Raw genomic sequence first — 27,121 nt, 5'->3', positions numbered from 1 at the left:
ACATAAATACCAACTTGTAAAAGGCTCCTAGCCTCTCGGGAAGAGATTCCCGCATACCATTGCTAACAGACCCTTCTAGCTTCCCGTCGCTTCCTTTTTCCGTCTTGGCCCCGCCTACCCCTGGCTCAGTGTTTCCGGCTCAGCCCGGAACTAGAGCGCTTCCGCTTGGTTCTCCTTAGTTCTCTGATCCCTTGGCTTCTTCGAGGCTGTCACTAGGAGGGGGTCCGAGCTCACGGCCACGCGGCCCGGGCGGGGTTGGCTTTGTCCCCTAGCTCGCAACCCCGGCCGCCGACTTTGGGACGACATGGCCCGGGCCGGCTGCGGTCGTCCGGGCGTGAGGCCGCCTCTTGCAGCCCGCGCGCTCCTGTGGCCCCTGGGCCAGCGGGCACCGGTGTTGTCTTAAGCAGCCCCTCCGCGTCCGCGGGCTCCGCGATCCCGGCCGCATGGCCTCCGAGGCGCCTTCGCCGCCGCCCGCCTCCCCCGAGCCGGAGCTGGCGCAACTAAGGCGAAAGGTGGAGAAGTTGGAGCGCGAGCTGCGGAGCTGCAAGAGGCAGGTGCGGGAGGTGGAGAAGCTGCTGCATCACACGGAGCGGCTGTACCAGAACGCCGAGAGCAATAACCAGGAACTCCGCACGCAGGTGCGCGGTCCGCAACACCCCTCTGGCCGGAACCAGACCTTCCCTGTGGACTCTTTGAAGTCAATAAAGCCCAGAGCCGTTAAAAATCCCGAATACCTTTGGAGCCAGTTGAACAGTGCCAGCCATTTGTTCTGGACAGTTGTCTCAGGGCAGGCGAGAATAAGCTTCAGCGTGAGCTACATGGTCTTGACCTCCTGTCCTACTGGCAATGGGCATATTTGTTTTGGGGAGAAGGTCACATGTGAGGTTTTTTTTTTGTTGTTGTTATTTGTTTTGTATTTTGTTTGTTTGGGTTTTTGTTGTTTTGGTTGAGATGAAGGCTCCATTTTGGGCCTTGAACTTGCTATGTAACGGAGGATGACCTTGAATTTCAGCTTTTGATCCATGTCTCCACTTCCCAAGTGCTGAGGTTGTGGGCTTGCATTTCTCTCTCCCACCCCCACTTGGGATTCTCAATTCCGTAGGTCAGCCTGTTTTAGATCATAGAATGTAGCTCCAGTTGGACTCAAACTCACGGCAATGCTGTCTCAGCCGCCTACGCTGGGATTTCAGGCACGAATCAACATCCATCAATTCCCTTTTGAGTTTGCTTAAAGCTGAGGTTATAATCCCGTTTCCTATCTTGAGTGTACGTGATAATAGTGTACAGCAATAAAGTTTAAAAGCAGGAACTCGGTTTAATTTTACACACTCTTGAACATATTCCACGTGTAAGGTGATCTCAGTTTTCCTCTTGGGTTCCCCTGTAGAGAGATATACCTGTCTTTCTTACAGATACTAGAAGTGTGTTCATTTCCATAGTAGGTAGTAAGGACAAATCCTTGATAGTGATGCTTAAAAATAGCAGTATTTTTTTATCTTGATCATTGAATAGTTGCATATTTTCCTAACAAGTTAGTTCCAGATACTCAATTTTAACCTAATGTTTTCTCCACAATTTAAGGTTTTATAAACTGCATATCTAGGCTAGACACTGAAATGTCATCAGACTTTGCCATCCTGTCCTTTATGTAGTGTGTGTTTATAGTGTGTGGGTGGTGTATTCATACCTGTGTGCACGTGGAGGCCAGAGTGACAGCAGGTGTCCTTTGTCGTTCTACCTTAGTCCTTTGACAGGATGGATGTCTTCCTTAGCCACAACCTGACATTTTTTGGCTGCCTACAATCCTCAGGGGTCCTTTTGTCTCTGCCACCCACAGTTCTGTGGTCACAGATGTGCTGGGGACCAAGCCAGCTTGTTCTGTGGGTGCTGGGATCCAAACTGAGATCCTTACGGATTGCACAGCAAGTGCCTTAACCATTAAGCCCCCCCCTTCCAGTCCATGACATGCTATTCTTTTTGTTATTTTGTCTTTTTTTTTTTTTTTCCCGGAGCTGAGGACCGAACCAAGGACCTTGTGCTTGCTAGGCAAGCGCTCTACCACTGAGCTTAATCCTCAACCCCAACATACTATTCTTAAATGAGCTCAGAAAATAACTGCTGGGTTAAAATGATTTCTGTACCCATTGTTTACAGTTTTACTTCTGGTCTAGAAATTTGAGGCTAGTGTGTGAGCAATGTAGAGAGACCTGTTTAGAAAGAAAGAAAGAAAGAAAGAAAGAAAGAAAGAAAGAAAGAAAGATAGATAGATAGATTAAAAAATGAAAGCCAGTGCTTGTAAATATGTAGAAGTTCCTAGGTTGGATCCCTAACACCTCCCTCCCCCAATATAATAATGATAATAGTAATAATAATAACTAATAATACAACAACAATAATAACAATAAACCCAAAGTAGAAAAAGTGTTACGTCTTGCTGATAGTTATAACTACCTTCTGGTCAACATTCCCTACTGGGATGGCAGAGTATAGTTAGTTATCTGTTGGTCCCAAGGCTTTGAATACATTTCTTTTGGAGCAGTAAATAAAGGATAACCTAATAGCCATAATATATTCTGGTTTTTGGATTAACAGACCCGTTACAAGTTACTTTGTTTCTTAAGTCATTTCATGTGTGACATTGGCATCAGGACAACCATTTTGTAAGGCAGTTGTGTGAATTAAGATGTTACTCAAAGTTCCTGTATAAATGTGGATACTAAGTATTCTAGTTCACCGCAGTGGTAGTGGCAGAGAGCACCTGGGCAAGGTACTTGGCCTCCCAAGGTAAGGGATGACAGGCTGAGGGATGAAACTGAGAGCTAGCGCCCCTTCAACGTTCTCACTAATTTTCCTGTCTGTGGTTCCTGGTAGTAAGAGAGATCTCCCAGTTCATTAGGTACCTAGATAAACCTGTATGTATCCACTCCACTGCCTTTCTGTGTTCAAGCTTACTGATCACTAACTACCGGGACCGAGATCCTGTCAGACAGAGGAGAGGTGTGTGGAATGGGGCTGTTCTCATTCACTCATGGGCATGTGCTACACAGCATCTTTTAAGGGTGCTTCAGTGCACAAAGTGCACAGAGGGAAAATGCCGCCGCTGCCGAGTTCTCATTCCATTCTGCTGGAGTTATTTATGATAAGAGCAAAGAAAAAAGTCCATATAGCATATAAATAGCATCTAAATATATTTAAGTAAATAACTCTTGAGTCTCTGGTTGGTAGAAAATTCAGTTCAGATGGAAACTTGTAGTTTTAAATTGTAGCAAGAACTGTTGGATTTTGGGACTATGAGAATAAACCTTTTATTTTTGTCCAAGGTAAGGGTGGAACTTGCCTGTATTTGAACTGTCTTCAGTTGGACTTTTCCTTCTGTAGTGAGCCTAGCACTTCATGATTACCAGGCGTGCCCACCACTGAGGTCCATCCCTAGTTTTTGGAGGGATGATTTGAATGGTTTGCCCTTCCTTCTTCCTTCCCTCATTAGACAGGGTCTCACTGTGTAGCCCTGTCTGGCTTTGAATGGAAGGTGTTCACCACTAGGCCCAGCTGTGACTTGGGTATTTATCTAGGAGTATGACGATACTGTGGGTCACAGTAGTATACATGGTAAGTCTTAACTGTCTGGGAGGCTGATGCCAGGGGATGATTTGACCTGTAAGTTCATTATCAGCTTGCAAAATACTGAGCTCTGTGTTTAAAAGGAAGGAATGAAGGAGAAGGAAAGAGCTAAGGCAAGCCAGAGGCGAGCCTTGCCCTGTGAATGGTTGTAGGGTCGCTGAAAAAGGTCTAAAAGTCCAATCGTGATAAATGCCTTGTAATATTCTGAGGATGTTAGAATGTTGTGTATTTTTAATTGCTTTATGACTTATTTTTCCTAAAGCTTTCTTTTTTCCTTTTAGGTAGAAGAGCTTAGTAAAATACTGCGTTGTGGGAAAAATGAAGATAATCAAAAGTCTGATGTAGAAGTACAGACAGAGAGCCACGCTGCTTGGTCAAGTTCAGGTATTCTGTGTCTAGTACCCTCAGAGCACCCATGGCACACGGGTGCAGTGTTTCTTTAAAAATAATACAGACAAAATATGTAAATATGAAGAATCCGATAATACAGATTTCTGTCATTTTTTTGGTCAATTTATGGATGACAAAATCGAAATGAATTATAATTTCCTCAGTGCTTGTGTGTGTTTTCACTGCTGACTTAGTGTTCTCATTGCTCGAGTCAGGTCCTCAGTATGGAGATAAAGGTAGTCTGGAACTTGCCGGGTAGCCCAGGCTGGCTTCATTCACCCTTCTGCCTCAGGCTCTCCAGTGCTAGGATCCCCCTCCCCCATAGACCCCCATACTGATTATACTGAATAATTTTGTCAATAAACCTTCTGCTCCCCACCCTCCCCCATCCCGCTTACCTCTGCCCTGGCCTCATGGCCAGATGTAATGGATGGAGCTCTGTGTTCCACACTCAGGGTTTCAGTGGGTACAGGTCTGTGTTTGCTATTTGGATTTTGCAGTTAACAAACTTTTCCCATAGACTCACCAGCTGTTTGCTTGTTTCTTGTCTCTACAGACTATTACTATCAGACATATTATAAGGATGATAATCTTCCCAGTAAAGAGACGGAACTGTGTGCACAGCAGAGTCCGTATGTTCAAGCGTCTGCTCTCGACTCTAAAGCCGAGTCACGAATAGACAGTGAGAGCTATAGTACTGAGATGGCAGAAAGTGTTAACCACAGACACGAGGATCACTTCACCTCCGATTCACAGGTAATAAAGGCTAACCATGAACCCGAGGTCCAGGAGGTGGGGAGAAAGATAGGATTCCTTGGTCCTGTAGGATACAAACATGAATTACAAGTAGTTGTGAATGAGTTATAAAATGTATGATTGTGCACCACGTTTGCTTTGTCTTTTGAAATAAAGTTTTGCTTTGTTGCTTAGGTTGGCCTTGTTCCCCTCAGTGTCTGACCTCGGTCTGTGTGTACCTAAGAGCATAGGTTTGTACCACACACTCAGCCACGGTTGTTAAAAAACACAAGTGGGAGTGCATTTACAGTTGTGATGATTTCTCTGTTGATGATTATATGAGCTATATTGTCAGTATAGTTTTGCTCAGCCCATGAACCTTGAAGCTCAGTGCGGTGACCCTGGATGTAGAAGGTGCCTGTTACACAAGCCTGACGGCCTGAGTTCAGTTCCTAACCCTGCCACCTCCATAAAGGTAGGAGGAGAGAACCAGGAGCACACAGTTTTCTCTGACCCATGTATGTGCGGTGGTTCTCATGTCTACGGTCACACATGACACTAAGGCTTTAAGGGGCTTTGGGCCCAAGAACAGTGTCATTTTACATGTTTGTACCCGAGGTAGAAATTGGTTATTTTGACCTGGGGTTGCCCTCTGTTGCCCACACTGGTCTTGAATTCTCAGGCACAAACTGTCCTCAGACCTGAGCCTGCCAAGTACTGTGTGTGTATGCAAGCTGGCCACACCCGGAAGTAAAGGGCAGTTTCCTTTCTTGTTCCCTCACCCACCAATCCCAGGGCTGCGTGTGAGATGCCTCCTCATTACTTAGATTTCCTGAATGGTTTTCACAGTTGTTTTACTTATGAACGTTTAATCTTGAGTTCTCTGTCTCTAGGTTTAAAGTGTCTTGTTGTTGACACATCGAATAATTAGATCATCTGTTTTAGAGGCACTTCATGGCCTGTACTTTATGGTTGCTTCCTTGATTTACCACACATTTAACTTTGAATACTTGTTACCATTTACTTTATTGTCTTTAAAACTCAGACAAGACAAATGCATAGAATCTGGGGATAAATGCAGCTCGAGGTACAGCACTGGCCTCGCATGTGCAGGCCTCTGTCTTATCTGCAGCAAAAACAAAAAAGACATTTGAAAATATTTTTTAAAAATGGTCCTGATTATAATTAATGGCGATGTGCTTCCATTGCAAACTGGAGACAGACTGAAGCACGTCCTAAGTGCACGCGGTTTCGCTTCCTGGGGTCCAGCTTAGCTGACAGTGCGTCACTTGGTGGCATGTCTCTGCAGGAGAGTGCGTCCGCATTAGCAGAAGGCTCAGCGCTCGAAGGGTCCTCGCTCGCTGAAAGCCTGAGAGCTGCCGCAGAAGCCGCTGTGTCGCAGACCAGCTTCACCTACGACGAGAGCACAGGCCTGTACTTTGACCACAGCACTGGATTCTACTATGATTCTGTAAGTGTCTCAGACCTTCCCAATACCGCACTGTTAGCAAAGAGTACATCCCAGTAGAAGAGAGGAGGAAGAGTAGGCTGAGTTTTAAAATGGGGCTCGAGGTTGGCGAGTACGCGTCCGTCCCTGAAACTCATTCTTCCTACGGTCTTGTCTGTTAATGGTGGCGTCTGTTGGACGTTTTAACGTTTTGTTGACCATAAATGGAGATATCCTTCATTTCAATCAAGCATTTCTGTTTTTCAGTGTTTTAGTCTCCTTGTTCAAGTTTTTCTTTCCTATCTTGAACTTTTGCCTCCAATTTTCTAACAAGAAAAAAAGGAATAGAAAATTAGTAGACATAATTTTGTTTGTTTACCCATTTCTTACATCCGATCCCCGCAGCCCCAGTTTCTTTAGTTTACTATTAAATGTTAAAGTCAAGAGTTCTTGTGGGGTTGGGGATTTAGCTCAGTGGTAGAGCGCTTGCCTAGGAAGCGCAAGGCCCTGGGTTCGATCCCCAGCTCCGAAAAAAAGAACCAAAAAAAAAAAAAAAAAAAAAAAAAGAGTTCTGTAGTGTATGAGGCGTGGCCATCCAGTCTGGGACACTGTTGGTCTCCTGTGCATCCGCCCCTTAGTGTTCATGCTTCAAAAACATTTCTTTCATGTCTTTTTTATTAAAGGTTTATTTATTTATTTTATGCATATGAGTACGCTGTAGCTGTCTTCAGACACACCAGAAGAGGGCATCAGATCCCATTACAGATGGTTGTGAGCCACCATGTGGTAGCTGGGAATTGAACTCAGGACCTCTGGAAGAGCAGTCAGTGCTCTTAACCTCTGAGCCATCTCTCCAGCCCTCTTTCATGTCTTTAATGTGGTCAGTTGAACCATATGAAATGCCATTTCATATAAAGTAAAACATCATCAAAACTGGCAGTTTCATTTGATGCAATTAAGATTAAATTTTTCTTACTGTGGAAAGCAGAGCAGACATTAATGATTTTTTTTAAAAAGTATTTTTTTTCTAATTTCTAATTCATCTGAAAATACAATGGTTGTTAAAACAAATGTGTCTACTATCTTTGACTGTATTTGGCATTTTTGTTGTTTATTTTTCTCTTTTGTTTCATTATACATGACTAAAACTGACTGTCTTGACTTTGAAAGGAGAACCAACTGTATTACGATGCTTCCACCGGGATTTACTACTACTGTGATGTGGAAAGTGGTCGGTACCAGTTTCACTCGCGCGTACATTTACAGCCTTATCAGACATCCAGCACGAAACCAAGCAAAGATAAAAAATTAAAGAAGAGAAGAAAGGAACCAGGTTTCTGGACAGCAACTGAAGAGAAGGTAATACTTTCTTTCTTCTAAAGTTTTACAGTATTTTAGTATCATTAATTAAGCCACAGATTTTATGAATGTAAACATCATTCTGTATCTTTGTATTTTAAATATATTTGTTAAGGTTTCGGATTCTAAAACTAAGAAAGGTTCAAGTGAAATGAAAGGTTTAGTTTTTTTTTTTTTTTTTTTAACAAACTCGGTCATTAGAAGTAGGTATTTTGGGGCTGGGGATTTAGCTCAGTGGTAGAGCGCTTACCTAGGAAGTGCAAGGCCCTGGGTTCGGTCCCCAGCTCCGGAAAAAAAAGAACCAAAAAAAAAAAAAAAAAAGAAGTAGGTATTTTTTTGTAAAGTTTCATTAGAAGTAGGTATTATGTAAAATTTGAAAGAAGCATTTATTTAAGATATTAAAACATTTTACAGTATTTAATGCAGAAAAAAACATCCAGACATTGAATCAGTAGGTTGGTTATTACAGTTCGGAAAAAAAAAATAATTTATATATTGGCACATACAGAGTCAACGTTTTTAATCAGCTGGTTTTTCACTTACTAAATTTCAAACTTAAAAGTGAATTCCTGGGGAATACGGAGTGAGGTACATCTTCCGGGTGAAAGGGTTTGCTGTTGTTGTTTGTTTTAAATAATTTATCGTTGCTTGGAGTCGGCGGTGCACACCTTTAATTCCCAGCACTTGGGAGGCAGAAGCAGGCTCATCTCTGAGTTCAAAGCCAGCCTGCTCTACAGAACAAGTTCCAAGTTCTAGGGCTACATAGAGAAATCCTGCCTTGTCTTGAAAAACAATAAACAACAACAACAACAAAACAAGCAAAAAAAAGATTTATTGTTATATATATATACATATATACATATGTATATATGTATATATGTATATATGTATATATATAAATTTTGTGAGTGTGTGTGTGCACATGTATGTTTGCAAATGAGCATGAGGTGTACATGGAGGTCAGACGAAGGTACCAGAGCCTCCGGAGCTGGAGTTAGAGTTGGCTGGGAGTGGCCGTGGGAGCTGGAAGGAACTTGGGTCCACTGCAGGTACTCATGACTGCTGAGCTGGCGTTCCAGCCTGGTTTGGTTTTGGTTTTTGGGTTTTTTTCATTTTTGTTTTTTGGCTTGTTTTTGGAAAAAAGATTTACTGTATCAATAATCACAAGGTTCTTTGTTTGCACTAGGTGGAGAACCTCATTTCTAGTAATTTATATTAAAAAAATTAAAGTGAAAGACAATTTCTTTGCTTAATTAACACAGCCATATACATGAGAAATGGAGGGAATGAGGTCCTGGAGTGTAGTATTTCATAGCTTCTGTCTGTGCGTGGGGTGCACCGTGGTATTTGATGGCTTCTGTCCGTGTGTGGGGTGCACCGTGGTATTTCATAGCTTCTGTCCGTGCGTGGGGTGCACCGTGGTATTTGATGGCCTCTGTCCAGTGCGTGGGGTGCACTGTGGTATTTCATGGCTTCTGTCCGTGTGTGGGGTGCACCATGGTATTTGATGGTCTCTGTCCCGTGCGTGGGGTGCACCGTGGTATTTGATGGCCTCTGTCCAGTGCGTGGGGTGCACTGTGGTATTTCATGGCTTCTGTCCGTGTGTGGGGTGCACCATGGTATTTGATGGTCTCTGTCCCGTGCGTGGGGTGCACCGTGGTATTTGATGGCCTCTGTCCCGTGTGCTGACTTGGATTTGACTAGCATTCATAGTTTATAGTTAAGAACATGATGGCATGTATAGGAAAAGGGATTTACATATGAAGACTGGAGGCGATTTTAAAATCACTAATTAAAATGTTATTAATGCCCTTGTTTCTGCTCCCTAAACGGCTGAGGTTGGCAATGCGTGAGGAGGGCTTGCCTGCTGCACTCGCATTGGTTAACTTTAGGAATTTTATATCATGATTTTTTTTCTTTTTCACAGATTTACTTTCAGTAATAAATTCTACTATCAACATTTGATTCTGTACTTTCTGTTTCACTGTGTGCGTTTTAGTGACAAACCTAAATGAATAGAAAAGTATGCTAGCGAACTACTAAAAATAAACTTTGGGAGCAAGGCATTTGCGGGGCTCTGAGTTTGAGGCCAGCCTGGTCTACACAGAGAAACCATCTAAAAAATAAGAATAAAACGAAATGACTTGTTGCCATTAGAGGCCTCTCTTCCTAGCAGTAGGAAGAGGAAGGGAAGTAAGTGTGAGGCCGAGTGATTGGAGAAAACACCTTGGTTTCCTTGAGCCTCGCTGTTTACAATTGAGGGCATCGGAAGGAAGGCAGCCTATCCTTTGGGAAAACATTTTTATATAGCACACGCACACACACACACACACATGCACACACACACACACACACACACACGCACACACACACACACACGCGCGCGCGCACACACATACACACACGCACACACGCACGCACAGAGAGGGGGAGTGGTGGTGCTTCATTGTCTACGCATAAGTGCCCTGTCATGTCCTTCCTGCATGTTTATCTGACAGCCTGTCCCCGGAATCTCTTATCCAAGGTGCCCCGATAGCTTCAGTCACGGTCTGTCCCGTCTGTCCGTTGTCCAGAAGCAGTGGGAACAGAGAGGAGAGTATTGGGCCAAGGTGTAGGAAGTGCACACTTCGCTGGCTCGGTGCTGTTGATCTAAGGACAGAGCGGGAAGCTGCTCACAGCTTTTTAGCTCCTTGCCCTCGTTCTGCCCTCGGTGCCTGCCCTGCTGAGAGTTATCTAGCTATCACACTGGGGCTGTCAGCCTGTCTCCAGCCTCAGTTGACACTGCTACTAAACCTGTGCCTGCAGGTCTCCAGAGCTCCCTCACGATGTGCACATGGCAGAGAGAAGATTGAGTGTCCATAGGAAGGAAAAGAATAATGACTGTGCTTCCTCCCGGTCTTCATGATGCTAGTCTATTGTCTGTCGTACAGAACAGGGCCTGGGACCTTGTTCATACTAGACACACCACTCACTGCTGACCTATGTCCCTAGCCCGAGAATTATAATCTCTGAAAGTCACTGAGAATAAACTTGTACTATAACCACAAAAAGAATGTAATACCCATGTTCATTGGCTTGATTTAATCATTCATTCTATGCATAATTTGAAGTGTGCATAGTAAAAATGCATACTTTTAATTTAATTAAAATAGTTTGTTCATTTTTCAGAAAGCATGCCAAAAAATTAATAATAAGAGGCTTATGGTAGACAGGCTGAATTTTTAGAAATAAAGATATAATATAAATAAAACATTTGTATTTTAAATTTTAAACTTGTGCATTTTCAGTCTAACTCTAAAATGTTTTGATACATTGATTATATTTAGATCTTTAAATTCTTGTTATTCTTTAAAATATTTCTGTTTTATGTACATTGTCTTAGTTAGAAATGCAAATGTTTAGAATTGATACATTCTCTAGGTTCACACTATTCAGTGTGATAGCCACGAGCTACATGCAGCTGTGGGCTGAAGCGAAGGTCCTGTCTGTGAGGAGATCCTGGATGTGTAAGAATGAGGTCTGATGATGAAAGGGAATCACACATGCTGGGGATGGCACACACCTTTAATCCCAGCATTCAGGAGGCAGTGAGTTTGAGCCTGGTCTACAGAGTGTGATCCAGGACAGCCAGAGCTAAAACTGAAACCCTGTCTTGAAAAGCCAAAAATAAAGAAAAAAGAAAACCAAAAGTAAATAAACATTTTTATTCAAGTTTTTAAATGTAACTGCTAGAAAATTTGAAATTATAAACAGGAGTTGCATTACATTTTTATTAAACCGCTTACTTACAGGGATGTAACAGGTACGCCAGCCTGGGCTGCAAATATGGGGCCTTGAGAGTAGATGGAGGGATGCCCTGCGGTGGATATTGTTCCTGTGTGATGCTGTACCAAGTGACAATGACTGTGACATTGTGAGAGCGATGGTGGCATGGATCAGGACATGTGGGGTCCTGTTCTGTCCTTGTCCTGTATCCTCCTGAGTCAATGGGACGTTATGTAGTGGTGCAGATGCTGACGTCACTTCCTTCCCTGTCTCCTCTTTCTAGGATTTGAGTTCAGAAGATCAGAAAGTCTGCAGTATAGAATATATAAATTGCAGTGAGGATGAAAATTCTGGAAATGTGAAAAAGAAGGCCAGGACAGACACTTCTCACAAAAGTAGTCCTTTACCGCTCGCTGGGGCAGTTAGTGGAGACATGGTGGAGTCTCCTGGAGATGAGGCTTCAGCTTCACTGAAGGATGAGAGAGAGAGAGCGAGTGAGAGCGAGCCAGAGGAAGGCGAGATTACAGACTCGCAGAGTGAGTGCAGTTATGACGGAGACCCGAGCAGTGGGGACAGGCAGTCCTCAGAGGAATCCGACGACGAGGACGGTAAGTGAGTCAGGGATACACTCCACTCTGGGAGGGGGGTGGGAGTGGGTGCACAGCCCAGAAGGCGTGGCCCAGGGCACACCCGTTATTTCCATGGCATTGAGAATTATGAGAATTGTCGGGTTTTAGGAGTTGAGTCATGAGAGAGCGATCAGTACACTGACTTAGGAAAACTGCAGTGCATTGAATAGCTTCCACTGGGCAGAACGCTGCGTTCTCATTCTAGATAAGTCTCTGCCGTCATGGTCTGAGTTTGCAATTGAAGAAAAAGTAAATTGCCATTAAAAGCATAACTTATGAAGGAAGTCACTTGCATAGGTATTGTGGTCATTCTGAGATTTTCACTTCATCTAAAGATACAAAACACAGTATTTTGTAATAACAGTAAACAAATTAAATTTGTTTTTTTCTCAGTAGAAAGTTCTCTTATTTTTAAAAAGTAGACTAAAATTTTCTGACTTAAAATATTTTAAAAATGTGTTCAGAATATTGTTCGAATGAAAAAGATTTGTTTTTAATTCCTATTAGAAATGTTAAATCTGTTATGTCCTTTATGTTAGCACTGAAGGGACTCTGGCCAGCTGGCAGACATGCTCTGGCCTAAGCAGCAATGCCGCCATCAGTGCCCAGGCTGAGGCTCAGATGGTCTTCACAGTAACACGTGCTGTACAGCAGGGTGTGCTGTGCTGTGAACTGTACAGCAGTGTACGCCGTATGGCAATGGGGTACACTGTAGCCCAGCACTGCAACTGGAAGGCTCAGTATTTCTGCTGCACACACAGAGTTAAATTAAATAGAACATGAAATGGCCCAAGGCTTACAATGATGGCACCTGAAAAAGTTCAGAGTGTAGGAGTCAGACAGAGGGCTTAGAGCAGACAAGAGAAGGCAGAGAGACACATTCAGTGCCAGAGTTGTTGGGTGCTAAAGCACACCATTAATATGAAATTTTCAGGTTGGGGAGAGCATCTCCATCATGTGTGGAGGCTGGTGGGCCCAAGTCAGGATTCGGGGCATCCCCATGCCTGAAGAGAGGTCCACAGTAGCAATATCTGGCTGGGATAGAGTGGGGTGTCATCCGGGGTCCATCACCAAGAGAAACCCAGTAGGTCCAAGAAATCTGGGACCTGTTGACAGGGTTTTCAGACAGTAAGAGCAGACCCTGGGTTCCTACAGTTCAGCCAAACAGGAAAGGCAAGCTTGACAGACACACACCAGCCTGACAGAGTGCGCCCCTCAGAAGTGCAGGGATGCAGGGAGGTGGGGGAACTCGCCGTTAGCTGCTGTTGGATGGCAGGCCCAGCTCTGAGGGCCCAGGTGCTTCATCGTCAGTGAGTGATGAAGGGACTCTGGCCAGCTCGAGGGTGGCCATCATGGCCCTCGCAGGCCCTGCCCTGCTCCCCAATTTCCTCCCCCTTACTAAAAACCCTAGATTCCATTCCTAAAGCTGCCACCAAAGCCTGTTCCCATATGTGTCCTCTTCCTCCTGAGACTTACCAGGAAGGTCCAACTATCAAAATAGTCAACTCCAGGACCGAAAAGCCCCCTCTGGTTCATCTAATTAACATGCCAATTAAAATTAAACACCTCATCCTAACACGGGGTTTTCCATTTTCCCTTTATAAACTCATTTGCCTGTGGGCCATGCCTGTCTTCTTCCTGTCCAGAAGCAGACCTTTGTCCCCTCTCTGGGACAGATATCCCTGCCCCTTCTCATTCATTTCCCCATCCCATGTCCCCTTCCCCTTCCCCCTTGTCCTCTGTCTCCTCTCCTTGTCTCTTATCCCTGCCCTTTGTCTCCTTGGGGCAAATCTATCTCCTTTGTGCTGAGAACTTAGCCCCTAGTTATCTGTGTGAAGAATTAATTTTCATAGAACTTTCAGTTAATATTTATCTACCTCTTACCTTGGCAGATGAGGAAAAAATTTGGCCGCCCTGTATTCGGGTGATTGTCATCAGATCTCCAGTGTTGCAGATGGGCTCGCTGTTCATCATCACAGCTGTGAGCCCAGCCACCATCGGGAGGTAAGGATGCCTGTCGTGTGCTGCTGTGTCTGAGGCTTTCACCTGTTTCAAGAAGGCGGATGAGAAGTATTGTATTGAAAGCATTGTTCTAGAGACAAAGGCTAGAGCAACATCTTTATCCAAAGAAAGCACAATTTAAGAAGAAAGCTGATGTAAACAAATACTGTGTAGAAGCCTGACTCTAGAGTGTCAGTAAGGCTGACCACAGCTGGGGGCTGCTGTGCTAGGCTTCCGTTTCAGCACCATCTAGTAAAGCGTACTGTGCCCTGGCCTCGGCACTACTGGGTTTCTGTGTTCCCAAGTTCCTGACGCACTGTACTTACTGTTGCAGAGAAAAGGACATGGAACACACTGTGCGGATCCCCGAAGTTGCCGTCAGTAAGGTGAGACCTCCGCTGTGAGCTGTAAAGTGCATGGGCAAATGTCCTTCACCTGCGCCCCAGTGCCTGCCTGTCAGGCAGAGGCAGAGAGTGAGTTCCAAACTAGCCTGGGCTACACAACAAGAGCCTATACAAAACTTGAAGGGAATGAAAAAGAAACCTAGAACCATTTGAGTAGAAAACGTAGGACTTTCTGGTGAACAGGAGGGTTAATGGAGTAGTAATAGTTTCTTTCAGTGTTTGACAAAAAGTCCTTATCACAGTTTAAAAATTATGGGACTTTGGGTTTGGGGTTGGTTTCTTGTAGGAGCTCTTGTAGCCCAGGCTAGCCTCCAACTCACTAAAGTAGCAGGGTCAGCCTTATGCTCCCAATCTTCCCACACCTACTTCCTAAGTGGCCTGGGCCACCCATGCTTGGCCAGGATTTTTGTCATGTTGTTTTGTTTTGTGACAGGGTCTTGGCTCCCCTTGTTCCCAGACTACTGAAGTAATCAGGGCTCAGCTTCCTGAGTTAGTGGGAATGTAGGTGTGTATTGCCACACCTGGCTAATCATGTCCTTTTTAAAAGTCTGAAGCATGAGTTACAAAACATGGATTTATTTAACTTAAATAGTGAAATAGTATCCAGTTAACATAGTTATCAAGTAAAATAAATATGCTATGTTTTGTGGATTTAAAAATAAATCCAGGGCTGGAGAGATGGCTCAGCGGTTAAGAGCACTGACTGCTCTTCCAGAGGTCCAGAGTTCAAATCCCAGCAACCACATGGTGGCTCACAACCATCTGTAATGGAATCTGATGCCCTCTTCTGGTGTCTGAAGACAGCTACAGTGTACTCATATAAATAAAATAAATCTTTTAATAAAAAAAAAAAATCCAACCCAGATTTAGAGCACTTGCTTTGAATCCAAACGTTTTGCCAACCATAGATAATCCAGCTTTTTCTACCTCAGGATTTCTCAGTTTCGGTGGCTTCATGTTGTAGCAATAAAAAGTTGAGTTTTCAAAACAAACAAAATTGTACCTTTAAAATGTCAGGGAAAGGCTGCACTTCTGAGTTCTCCGTGCTGCATGTCTGGTGCTCGCAGATGTGAACCCACAGAGACTTTTCTGTGATTTTTGACTTTTAAGAATGGATTTTAGTCTAGCCTGGTCTCTGTTTCAGAGTGAGTCTCAGGGCAGCCAGAGCTACACAGAGAAACCCCATCTTGAAAAACCAACCAAACAGAAAGGATGGGATTTGTTTCTCAGTATTATCAGGAAGGTCTTCCCGCACTGTTTGAAAGCAGGGAGTCCTCTTGCCCCGTTGATGTACTTTGTTCTTTCCAAGAAAGCCCGACCTGTAGCTTCAGTAGTAGAGGAGTTCTTCCCCCCTCAGATAAGCTAAAACGCAGAGGAGCATGCTTCTTCCTTGGTTTGGTTTGGTGTCTGGTGCCGTTGCCTAGCGGTAGATGATCTGGGAAGAACACACAGCGCACTCCAGGCCGATGAAGTCAGGGTGTCGATTTTAAAAACCTCCAGCTTACCATGGAAGAAAACAGAAACAAATAGTGGAGCATTGAACAGGAGGCTTTACCAGTTTTTAAAGAGAGTAAAATTCAGACATAGCTAATTTTGACTAAGTTTGAGGCTGCTTCTGTGTTAAGCAAATTAAAAACCGACAGTGATGGCCCTGACAAAGCTATGACAGATGTAGGTGGGTTTTCTCCAGCTTCACTGTGATGTCAGTCAGTCAGTCAGTCAGTCAGTCAGTCAGTCAGTTCACCACAGAGAGCGAGTCCTGCCTCACACGCGGGAGGTCACTGAGTCCCATGCAGTGCGGACGTGAAGGCACGATGGATGGAATTTGATTCAGATGCTCATTAAAAACTGTTCCTATTGTAGCTCAGTTTAGAAGAGCTTTTTGGAATAAGGTTTGGCAGTGTGAAGACATTAGTAATCATTTAAAGCTTCTATAAAGTTACTCTAGACCACAGAAAGTGAGAGCAGAGGGGCTCAGCGGCTCGTGCATGGTGAGTGGAGGTCCTCGGGGCTGGAGGTGCACTCAGTCAGGGTCTGACGTCTCTCTCGGGCCCTTGGGGCACCTGTACAGATCCACAGAGACCTGTGCACATACACATGGTTAAAAATACTAGAGGAAACCTTTAGTAGAAATCAGAGAAACTCAGAAATAAAATTAATGGTAAAACTTTATACTCATTGCTAGATTAATAAAAATTTAAATTTTGATAATAACCAAGTCTGGTTAAGAGTGTTTACAGCCACAAGCATTCGTATATACAGTGGGGATTTATCTGTTTTGGAAAGCAATATGGTAGTATTTAGTTTAAGATTTGAAATTTGCATATAGGGGCCAGGCGAAGGCAAGATGATTTGTCAAGGTAGAGTGCCTGAGCTTGATCCCTAGAAATTGTCCTCCGACCTCTACACATGCACCCTGGCACACCCACACCCCAAAATGCCATGTGCACCATCGTCCCCCATGTATACACACATAAAATAAATGTTCATTTTTTTATTTAAAATTTACATATATGGTAATTTGACAATTCCATCTCTTAAGTGTATCTCTCAGAGAAAAAGTTGGATTGTGTACAAATTCTGTATACACAAGGAGGCTTATAACAGTTTTCTTTTAAAAAATGTATGTCTATGGGGGTTTTGCTTGCATGTATGTCTATGCACCAGTTGGGTGCCTCATGCACACAGGGCAGAAGAAGATGATGGATTACCTGGAACTGGAGTTACAGACGGTTATAAGCCTTTGTATGGAAGGACTGCCACGGGTGCTGGGGATCAAACTCTGGTCCTCTGGAAAAACAGCCAGCGCTCTTAACCACTGAACCATCTCTCCAGCCTGACCGTGGCAAATTCTTAAAGATAGTAACACCTAGGACGCCTAGATGTCCGGTTTTAAAGGCTTGAATGTGGGGTCATTCTGTAATGGATGAGTGAAGTGCGGCGTACCCAGTACTTGGACAAACTGTGGCGTTTGCTGAGCCTGTTAGCAGAGCTGCCGTTTATGAATAACGTGCTCTGCAGTAAGGGAGGCTCAGTCCTGTGTCTGCAACTCTGGAGGACTTGCTTCCCTGAGCATTCGAGTGTTTCAAGTCAGTGTGCATTGAGAATTGAGATGATTTTAAATAGACAGTGATAGTACTTAATGTTGGGGGAGAAATCAAGTCCTACGTACAGTCCAATCTTACATATGTTTTAAAAGTGGAAGAGGCAGGATATACACACTTTCATCACAGTTAGAGGTGGAAGAATTTGAAGCGTAGCCTCCTTATTTCCACCAGAAAGTTGTGATACTTTGTATTCAGTACAGAGCATGAAGAGAGATCGGTGGAGTTGTCAGAGACCAGTGTATACACCATTGCATAATAGTGAAGTTAGCTCTGGGCTGAAAACGTTTTGTAATTGCTTGGTTGCTTTCCTTTAAGTTCCATGCAGAAGTTTACTTTGACCATGACTTGCAGAGCTACGTTCTTGTGGATCAGGGCAGCCAGAATGGTACCATTGTCAACGGGAAACAGATTCTTCAGGTAAGTTGATATGTAGTAGTCGCTTGCACTTCCTTGTCTGAGCTTAGGTCCTAGTCATTACAGATAGCATCTGGTCCAGATCAGGTTCAAGCACAAATTTATAACTTGGTTGGAATTTTCCAGAAAGGGCTGGAAAAAGATTTTTAGTAGATATTGGTCTGGAGTTTTGACTTCTAATTATACCTCTATTGCTACTTCAGGGATGACTATCATAAAGCTTATCTAGTTTAAATATTTGTGTGTGTGACCTCTACATGTGGAAGACAGCTTCGTGTAGTCACTTCTCTGTGCTGAGCCATTTCACTGACCCAGGACTGAATATTCACAGAAGTAGCTTTGGTGGCCCTCCTTTTCCCTGTGTGCTGCTGCGACTCTCCCTCTGACACTGCTGGACAGCCAGCTCTAACCTTTTTTTTGTTTTTTTGTTTGTTTGTTTTTTGTTTTTTTGTCTTAGTAAAAATAATGCTAAACTAGGACTTTTCTGAAAACCAAAGTACCCTGACAAATCAACTTAGGAAAGGAAAAGAGTCGTCCATGATGGTGAAGCAGGTGGTCATATTATGTCAGACTTCAGGAAGCAAAGGGAGAAAATGCTAGCAGTAAGCTCAGTTTCTCCTGTTTGTTCCAGCTAGGACCCCAGCCCATGGCATGAGGCTACCCACAGTATGGTAGATCTTGTCACTTGAGTTAACCTACTCTAGATGATGCCTCACTGGCATGCCCAGAGGTCATCATTAACTACATGTACTCCCATGGTGTGCTCAGGACCATAAGTGGGTCTAGATTCTGTCGTGTTGATAATAAAAACCACCCAGGATGCCTTGTTCTTATGCTTTAAGAATGAAAGAAAGAAATTGTAAGAAAAGCTAAGAGGTGACTTAGTGGTTAAGAGTATTTACCATGGTATCATTAGAATCAAAGTTCTGATCCCAGGGCCCATGTAACAACTTATGTTCACACACACACACACACACACACACACACACACACACACACACAAACACACACACACACACACAGAGCAAATTTCTTTTACAAGAGGAATCAGTTCTTAACATAGAACATTCCTCTGATTGTGTGTTTTGCTAATAGATTGAAGTCTGGAGTGGACTGGTAGACTTTGATAAGATAGAATTAGAAGTAGCTTTTCGGGAATACTGTAAGGGATAGTGGGTGGGGCCCAGAGTTTGGTTCGTGGTAAGTGCATGCTCTTCCTGTGCTAAGTCATGGTCCTGGGAGTCTTTTGCAGGGTCTGTGTGTCCATCAAGTTGTGGAAGTGTGCATGGGTCTCCTTTTCTGAACGTTTCTCTACCATAGACATAATGTAACCATGTGACTATTTTGTATTTCTCTTTCATTAAAAATTTCTCATCCAGCCAAAAACTAAATGCGATCCTTACATCCTTGAACACGGTGATGAAGTAAAAATCGGGGAGACTGTGCTGTCTTTTCACATTCACCCTGGCAGTGAGACTTGCGATGGCTGTGAACCGGGGCAGGTCAGAGCTCACCTTCGCCTTGATAAAAAAGATGAGCCTTTGGGTATGTGAGGCAAGTGTGGAGACTGATCGCTAAGTGTCTGGGATGAGTAGTGGCCCCTCTGTACCAGTGAGCCCCCTTCGCCCCCTCACGTCTCACCGCATGTGCCTAGTTGGCCTGCTCGTTGTAGACAAGGTGCATTGTATGTGCCCCAGTGTGTGGTACTGAAGGGTGGTAACTGACACATTCGGAACTGTCCACACGTGCAGGCCACCTCTAGCCAAAGTGCTTTGTAGAAACTGTTTTTAAATTGACTCTCAAAACGTGTGTTTCCAGAAGGGGTTTTCACAATCCTTAGTTCTCCTTTACCCGACTCCCCACCCCTTCCTCCCTCACTTCCACATACGTGTTTAGCCCCATATTATTACATAAGCTCTGCTTCCCCTCCTCCCTCTCATGGGCTTGTCCCGCCTTCCAGGTCCTGCAGACACTGCATGTTAAATGCACCAATCTACTTTTTCCACATAGCATATGTGAAGTGTAAGAATATGACATTTTGCCTCCCTGGGTCTGGCTTAGATACCTCAGCATAATGCTTTCTACTTGCTGATGAGTGGATAGTGATGATATAGCATGTAGACACACTATGGAATCTTTTCTACTATAATGAAAAGTGAGATGATGACAGTTGCAGTAAAATGGTTTGAATTGGTTAATATACTAAGATAAACTATTTTTTTAGTAAGTACTAATTTCCTGTAAGTCTGTCATATTCAAACTCAGTTTTTCCTTTTAGTTGGTCCAGCATTAAGTAAGGAAGAAAAAGAGTTGGAAAGAAGAAAGGCACTAAAGAAAATACGAGTAAAGTATGGTTTGCAGGTAAGGTGCTCAATATTCTCTCATCTACTCAGTGTACTGAGCACGCTGCGTATATTTTTATTTACCACGATTACTTATGTATTTCTATAGTTCTGGTGTTTATAACTTAACTTCTGAAGTTGGGGTTGAAAATATAGTATGCGGGGTTGGGGATTTAGCTCAGTGGTAGAGCGCTTGCCTAGCAAGCACAAGGCCTGGGTTCAGTCCCCAGCTCTGAAAAAAAGAAAAGAAAAAAAAAAGAAAAGAAAATCTAGTATGCGTGTGGGTCTGAGTTCAGATCCCACACCTGACTGAAAGCCAGTGTGCCGTGCCTGTTGTAACCCCACTCCAGAGGCTAGAAGGGTCTTGCTAGCCGGCCAGTCCATTTGAATCAGTTAACCCACCTCAGAAACTAAGGTGGCGGGCAGTTAGAGAAAACCATCCCATTCCTCTGACTCTGTGCTTATGCACACACAAGTTTAGGCAAATTTTCTGAGGTATTTAACACCAAAGTCACAATGCATGAGAATAAGTTGACAAGCTATGCTCTGTCAAAGTGTAAGATTTTGCTTACCCAGAGACACTTCAGAGAATATGAAGGAAGCCATAAGCCAGGAATTACACTTGCAGCTCATGTACTGGATAAGAAACTAGAATGTTACAGGTCTGGATTCACAGTGATCTAGAGCTTACAGAACCCTGTAAAGCGAGAGAACAAGTCAATTTAAAAGGAGGCCGCTTTATATAACACCATATGCCTCAGTGCATTCAGGGCCGGTCTTGTGCTACTGTGTCTATTAATTACTTTTCTGTTGCCACGGGAAAATACTAGCACCAAAGCCACTTAAGAAAGGGTGTGATTTAGGCTGGGCCCTGCACCTGAGAGGCTGGGTCTCCAATCTGGTCTACTGAGCAAGTTCTAGGACAGCCAAAGCTACAAAGAGAAACCCCGTCTTCAAAAAACAAAAAACAAAACAACTAAAAAGAAAAGGAAAAAAAGGAAAGGTTTATTTTTGCTTATAATTCCAGAGAGACAGAGTTCATTGAGTTGGAGAGGGCAGCATGGTGGCAGGACCAGGAGACTGAGCACCCTGGGAAAGAAGCGAAATTGCTGTTCAATCCCAGGCTCTTCCCCGGGGGCGTCCTCCCTCCAGCAAGGCTCTGCTGCTAAAGGCTCCATAAGTCTCAGACAGCACTGACAAGCATCAGACAAGTACACCAGGTTAAAAAGAAAGTACTAGATTTTAGAAAACACTTCCCAGAGAAGTTATTCAGTTGCAAACACAGGGAAGACATCCAGTAAGGATTGTGGGAATGTGAGAGACGACAGTGAGAGATCAGGAAGCATCTGTAGAGTTACTCGGAAAATGTAAACTGACTGCAAATCGCCAGAGGGGTTATAAGAAACAAGCTCATATGTGGCTGTTAAGAATGTCGAATGATGCAGTATCTGGGAAAAGAGTGTGGTAAGTTTTTAAAAGTTAAAGGGGCTGGAGGTGTGTATCATACCAGCTCATGGTATTTGCCTTCAAGAAGTGCAAACAATTTTCCACAAAAACTGGTAAGCAAATGTTTGTACTTGTTTTCTAGTAGCACTTCCAAGCTGAGAGATTCAGATGTTTTTAAATATGGATAAACAAGCCATGCACTCGTCTGTTAGTGGGGTACACTTTATCAGTTAAACAGTGAGGACCACTGAAACATGTAACCTGGGTGTCGCTGCCACACTTGGGTGAGCCTTCATCCTGAGCGTGTCATAAAAGCGTGTGTCCTTCCTGGGGACTGACGTCTCTGGATCCATCACCTGACACGGGGTTTAGCCCAGTCTATCCTGTGGCATGTGTTGGGTAGTGAAGGAGTCCTATAGCTGGGGATATTAAAGCAAAGGCTGTTCGTAGGAATAGGATGAACCATCTTCTCATTTCAAATGACTCCTTACTTTTCCCTTCCGAGAAACAGTATCAAACTATGTTGAGTTCTTTGGAATCCTTAGAGAAAAGGGGGAAGATGTTTTTCTTTTAGTCCTGCAGTTCAGGTCTTGGAATTATGTGTGCATCCCTGATATGTGTGTGCACGCAGGCTACGGTGGAGGGGTAGGGACAGCTCTGTGAAGCTGGTCTTCTTCCTCCAGTCTGTGGGGTTCTGGGGCTCAGATCATCCGGCCTGTACGTCAAGGGCTTTCACCCACTGAGCCACTGAACACTCTGGTCCATGGCAGTCGGAGGTCGTACGTAACTGGAGAATGCACTGGACTTTGAGCCTTATCTCCTCGACTTTGTGACGTAACTTTTGAACAGCGTAGAGCAAACCTAGCCACTTGTTTTTACTCATGTCTGGAGAGGCCACTTGATCCATATTTTTTCACTAAGTTATATGTTATTTGCTTTTTTTTTTCCTCAATCAATGCTTTGTGATTGTTAAGAATACAGACTATGAAGATGAAAAGGCATTGAAGAATCCTAAATATAAAGACAGAGCTGGAAAACGCAGGGAGCAGGTTGGAAGCGAAGGGACTTTCCAAAGAGATGATGCCCCTGCATCTGTTCACTCGTGAGTGTTGACGATTTCTTGTTGAGTTTTTTACTCTTGGTAAAATGACTTTGTTAATCAACATGAAAAATGTGATTTTGAAACCTATAATATGACCATGCTTACATATTAAATTAGCTATATGATTTTTTTATTCTGGGTTGAGTCAATTTGAATCTTCCATGTAGAAATGAAAATTATAAAATTGTGACTTTTCTGTCTCGTTCCCAAACTGTAGTATTTGTGCCGGGTTTAATTTTATAATTACAGTTGGCGCTACCTTTTCCTTAGTGGGGGTGGAATGGGACGTCCTACTGTTCGTGAAATCAGTTCATGACATGTAGTGAGTGGTTCAGTTAGGTACAGCAGGCAGCAGGGAAAATTCTTTAAAAGTAGAACATCTCCTATGCTCAACAATATGGAGATTCCATGAGATTTAAGTGAGAAGGCAGAAATAAAGATTGAAACATGTCGGCCTCCTTTGCTTGGTTTATTGTAAAAGAAGCTAGAGTTGTATCCACACAGTGAGGATATACTAAAGATATAAAACCGAATCACAGTAGACGACAGTGCGTCACACCAAATGCATAGGCAGTACGACACAGCAGACAGTGCGACACAGCAGACAGTGCGTCACAGCAGACAGTGCGTCACAGCAGACAGTGCGTCACAGCAGACAGTAGAGGCAGATGGCCTTAGTCCCTTTTCTTGGTACACTCATATAGACAGAGGCATACTGTTCTGTGCTGACAGTCCAATGCGTTAAGAGCACACGTTTCATGGACAGAGGTGTGACAGTGTCAGTGAGCTCTCACTGCCCTGGTCTCCTTCCCAGTCTCAACCACCGTCCTGACCGCAGCAGCTGTTTGGGTTGTGAGTGAGTGGAGCCGTACAGTATTCACAGGGTGTCTGCATCCTTTTGTCCCACGCAGCTCTGTGTGACACGGCTTATTGTCACTATAGAGCTTCCTTTGTGCATGTCCTCGTCCTGTCTCAGTGCATGTGGACGTCGGAATCGCCTGTGGTTTGTCACTGTTAGGTCTGCCTCCTTGTCCGTCTGTCATTGGTTGCATGTCCGTTAGGTGGCGTCTGTACAGAGCAGCTGTGTCCTCCACCTTGTGCTGTACTGTCAGATTTTTAAGGTTGCTTTACCTTTTACGAGTCAATTCTGGCTTAACTTTCCTTTACAGTGAAATTACAGATAGCAACAAAGGCCGGAAGATGTTGGAGAAGATGGGTTGGAAAAAGGGAGAAGGCCTGGGGAAGGACGGTGGCGGGATGAAAACACCGGTAAGACTTGTCTTCCCCTCCTCCTAAGTTCTTCCAGCAGGCGTTGCCGCTGTAGTAATGAGCCTGACATGGCTAAGGCCTCCCCGTGTTCCCATCTAACGCATGTGCGTTTTCTTTGCTGTTTTGAGCTTTGGGAAAGCCTTGTTTAGATTTTTTTTCTCTCATAAATCAAGACTATTAAAGTGTTGTGTACTGAATCAAAGGCTTTCTTAGGCTTTTTAGCTGTATAGGTTTGGGGCTTGTTTGCTTTACCATGGTGGCCATTTAAACCTTGAACACATTAGGCAAGTACTCTAGCTAAGATTCGCTCAGTCCATTCAGTCATTCAGTCATTCAGTCAGTCATTATTTGTCAATTTGTCTGTCTGTTCATTTATCCATTTATCTCTCTGTTTGTTTGGTTTGGTTTTTTTTTTTTTTTGCAACAGTGTTTCACTATGTAACAGCCCTAGCTGTCCTGGACCTCACCTTGTAGACCTTGATGGCCTCGAACCCTCAGAGATCCGCCTCCCTCTGGGTCCCTAGTGCTGGGATTAAAACCACATGCCGCCATGCCCGGCCCTTTTAAAATTTTTAGATGATATTTTTACTAGTCTGGTGCTGAACATTGAAGGAACAGTTGATGTTAGTCTACACATAGGCAGATTCTGCGTTAGCTGGAGAATCTGTTGTGCTCCAGAGCCCCCAGAACATTTATGTACAACACAGAGAATAATGTCTAGAACACGCTGCATTGGTTAAATTCTATAGCCCCATAGTTGACAGGAGGTAATAGCTATCTTTAGTGTGGGTACACACACACACGCGCACACACACACACACCCTGGCCAAGCTGAATAGGATGCTGGTTTTGTCGTGTTTTCCTAGCGCATGATGGAGAGAACGGTTTACAGTTAGACCCTTACCGTGGATGGGCTTTATCACAGTCTTCGCAGGTTTGAAGTTACATTGCTTACGTAAGGTGGGCACAGTAAAAACTTTGTCAAGAGTGTCCTGCGACCCCACCTATACTTCACAGAAGGCACCAGGTTCTGGTAACCTCCTAACGGAATGAGAGGCCCTCATCTCCTCATAGGAAGGCAAACAGCAGTCAGGTTCTCTACATAACTGTGTGCACACAGCACTGGACAGGGAGCCGTGCTTAGTACATGCCAGGCACACACTCCATGTCCAGTGCCTTTCCCAGGCCTCTCCTTACTATTTTAATGCTTGGTTCTCTTGTACATTAACTTGAATGAGGCTGGGGCGGGAGGACTAAATGTGTCCATGGCCTTTACTTTGGCTAGAATGGACTGGTATATATGTGCAGCCTGTGTCTGTGGGCCGGGAGCAGTCCCGCATAGCTGTGAGTGCAGCCTGAACAGAACGAACATATATACATACACACACACACACACACACACACACACACACACACACACACACACACACACACGAAGCATAGGTGGGGCTTTCTGTTGCTTGTTTTTTGGGTGACTTTTGCAGTTTCTGAGCAGAACTTTGTGACTAAGAACATTCACCACAATCAAAAAGGACAAGCACCAGGCTGAGGGTGGCTGTTTAAGGCACATGCTGGGTTTTTCTAGAGTTGTGAACTTTAGTCTGGCCAGACTATGCTAACAGAATGAGTTTAAGCTGCATGGGAAGTAGAACATGTATTTCTGTGTATTCATGTGATTGACACGTTTTCTCTGCGTGAGTCTTTATGTCAAAGGATTACAGTCAAACGGCTACACAGCGGTTTGGTGTGTGTGGGTTCTAAAATGATTCCTTCTCTCAACTTTCCTAACAGATCCAGCTTCAGCTCCGGCGGACACATGCAGGCTTGGGGACAGGGAAGCCATCCTCAATCGACGATGTTCACTTTCTCCAGAATAAGAGCAAGAAAAACTGGGACAAAGCACGAGAGCGGTTTGCAGAAAACTTCACAGAGAAGAAAGCTTGCAAAGAAGCCCCAGGGCCCATACCGTGGGTGACAGGGACTGCAGAGTGAAGACACGTCACAGGGGAGAGGGGCTTCCAACAAGAGTTTGAAAACTTTAATGTAGAAGCTGTGTCCCTAAAAAGTCAGTAACGGGGGAACTCTTAAGATGGCTCCCTGACCCACACATGTGTGGGGACATGTGGTTTGCAGCTTGTAGAAAGTGGTTCTTACTCAGCAAGCAGGAACTGAATGGACTTGCAGGAAATGGGCTCGAGGTGACAGGCACAGGAGGGCTGCTTTGTCCTAGCCTGTCACTCACCCCTGTGGAGGGCAGAGTGCGCATACCCACTAATGACTTCGGCCATGTGTCCTGTCTCCATGTCGTCATCATGACATACAGATATCAAATATCAAAAGTTTATAAACAAGTCTCTGTGTATACCTGTTTATACCTTTTAGAACTTAGGTTTTTTTTTAAAAAGTCGAGCAACCACAGGTTGTGGAGCCTAATTTTACTATCCTAGAGATAATTGCAGTAATAATATTGAGGAATTGGCAGGTGACATGTTGTAGAAATTTGTCTCACTGTTTTCTTCTGTGAAGAATGTTGTTTGGACTCTGTGTGCAGCATTTGCCTTTGGTCTTCCAGCTGATGGAGTATTTGATATGGACGACTGGGTGCAGTGTTGGCACAGGCAGTGTTCTAGCATTTTTAGTTTTGATAAATACCATTGCAGGCAATGGGATTGTGCTCAAGAACTCTGGTGACTAGGACGGATGGGTACTAAGCCAAGGCTTCAAACACTTACTGGAAATGTCTTCAAATGCAATAAAAAAAAAAAACATTTTAAAGACTTGATTTCTTGAATAAATGATTTAAAGATATTGGTCTCCTTTGTATTTGCAGCCAACCGGAATTGTCCCCTTTGAATTGGTAGGACAGTGGCAGCCTGTGGGGCAGGTGTCCCATAGCTCACCACTGGCCACTCCCCAGCCCTTCTGACAACTGCTCAAGGGGAGTGGGGGAGACTGCCATTGGCAGTACGAATACATTGCAGCTCCCCATCTGTGAAAAAAGAGACGTCTTTGATTCAGAAACAAGTGCAGGGGTTTCCCATAGTGAAAGAGATACGGCCCTGGGTGTAATTCAGGACGGAATGGGGAGCT

General features: G+C 44.0%; 1 protein-coding gene across 2 annotated transcripts; it reads left to right on the top strand.

Annotated features, from left to right (window-relative positions):
• The first annotated feature begins 117 nt into the window (after nt 1-117).
• Aggf1 (angiogenic factor with G patch and FHA domains 1) lies at nt 118-26,839 on the top strand. 2 transcript variants are annotated; one of them, NM_001427779.1, is made up of 14 exons: nt 153-638; nt 3,903-4,005; nt 4,568-4,767; nt 6,056-6,217; nt 7,364-7,552; nt 11,601-11,925; nt 13,839-13,950; nt 14,282-14,333; nt 17,774-17,875; nt 19,252-19,417; nt 20,151-20,233; nt 22,635-22,762; nt 23,932-24,031; nt 25,823-26,839. In NM_001427779.1, exons 1-14 carry the CDS (start codon nt 444-446, stop codon nt 26,021-26,023), a joined length of 2,118 nt encoding a protein of 705 aa, NP_001414708.1. In that variant the 5' UTR covers nt 153-443; the 3' UTR covers nt 26,024-26,839. The 2 variants fall into 2 exon arrangements, with proteins under 2 accessions (XP_063137785.1, NP_001414708.1); XM_063281715.1 differs by lacking the exons at nt 22,635-22,762; nt 23,932-24,031; nt 25,823-26,839 and having other exon boundaries at nt 118-638; nt 19,252-19,374; nt 20,151-20,220.
• Nucleotides 26,840-27,121: the final 282 nt, after the last annotated feature.

The sequence above is a fragment of the Rattus norvegicus genome, chromosome 2 (genome assembly GCF_036323735.1).
Source record: "Rattus norvegicus strain BN/NHsdMcwi chromosome 2, GRCr8, whole genome shotgun sequence".
Lineage (NCBI taxonomy): Eukaryota > Metazoa > Chordata > Mammalia > Rodentia > Muridae > Rattus > Rattus norvegicus.
Note: the sequence above shows the minus strand (reverse complement) of the source record. Positions and strands in the feature narration are given on the sequence as shown.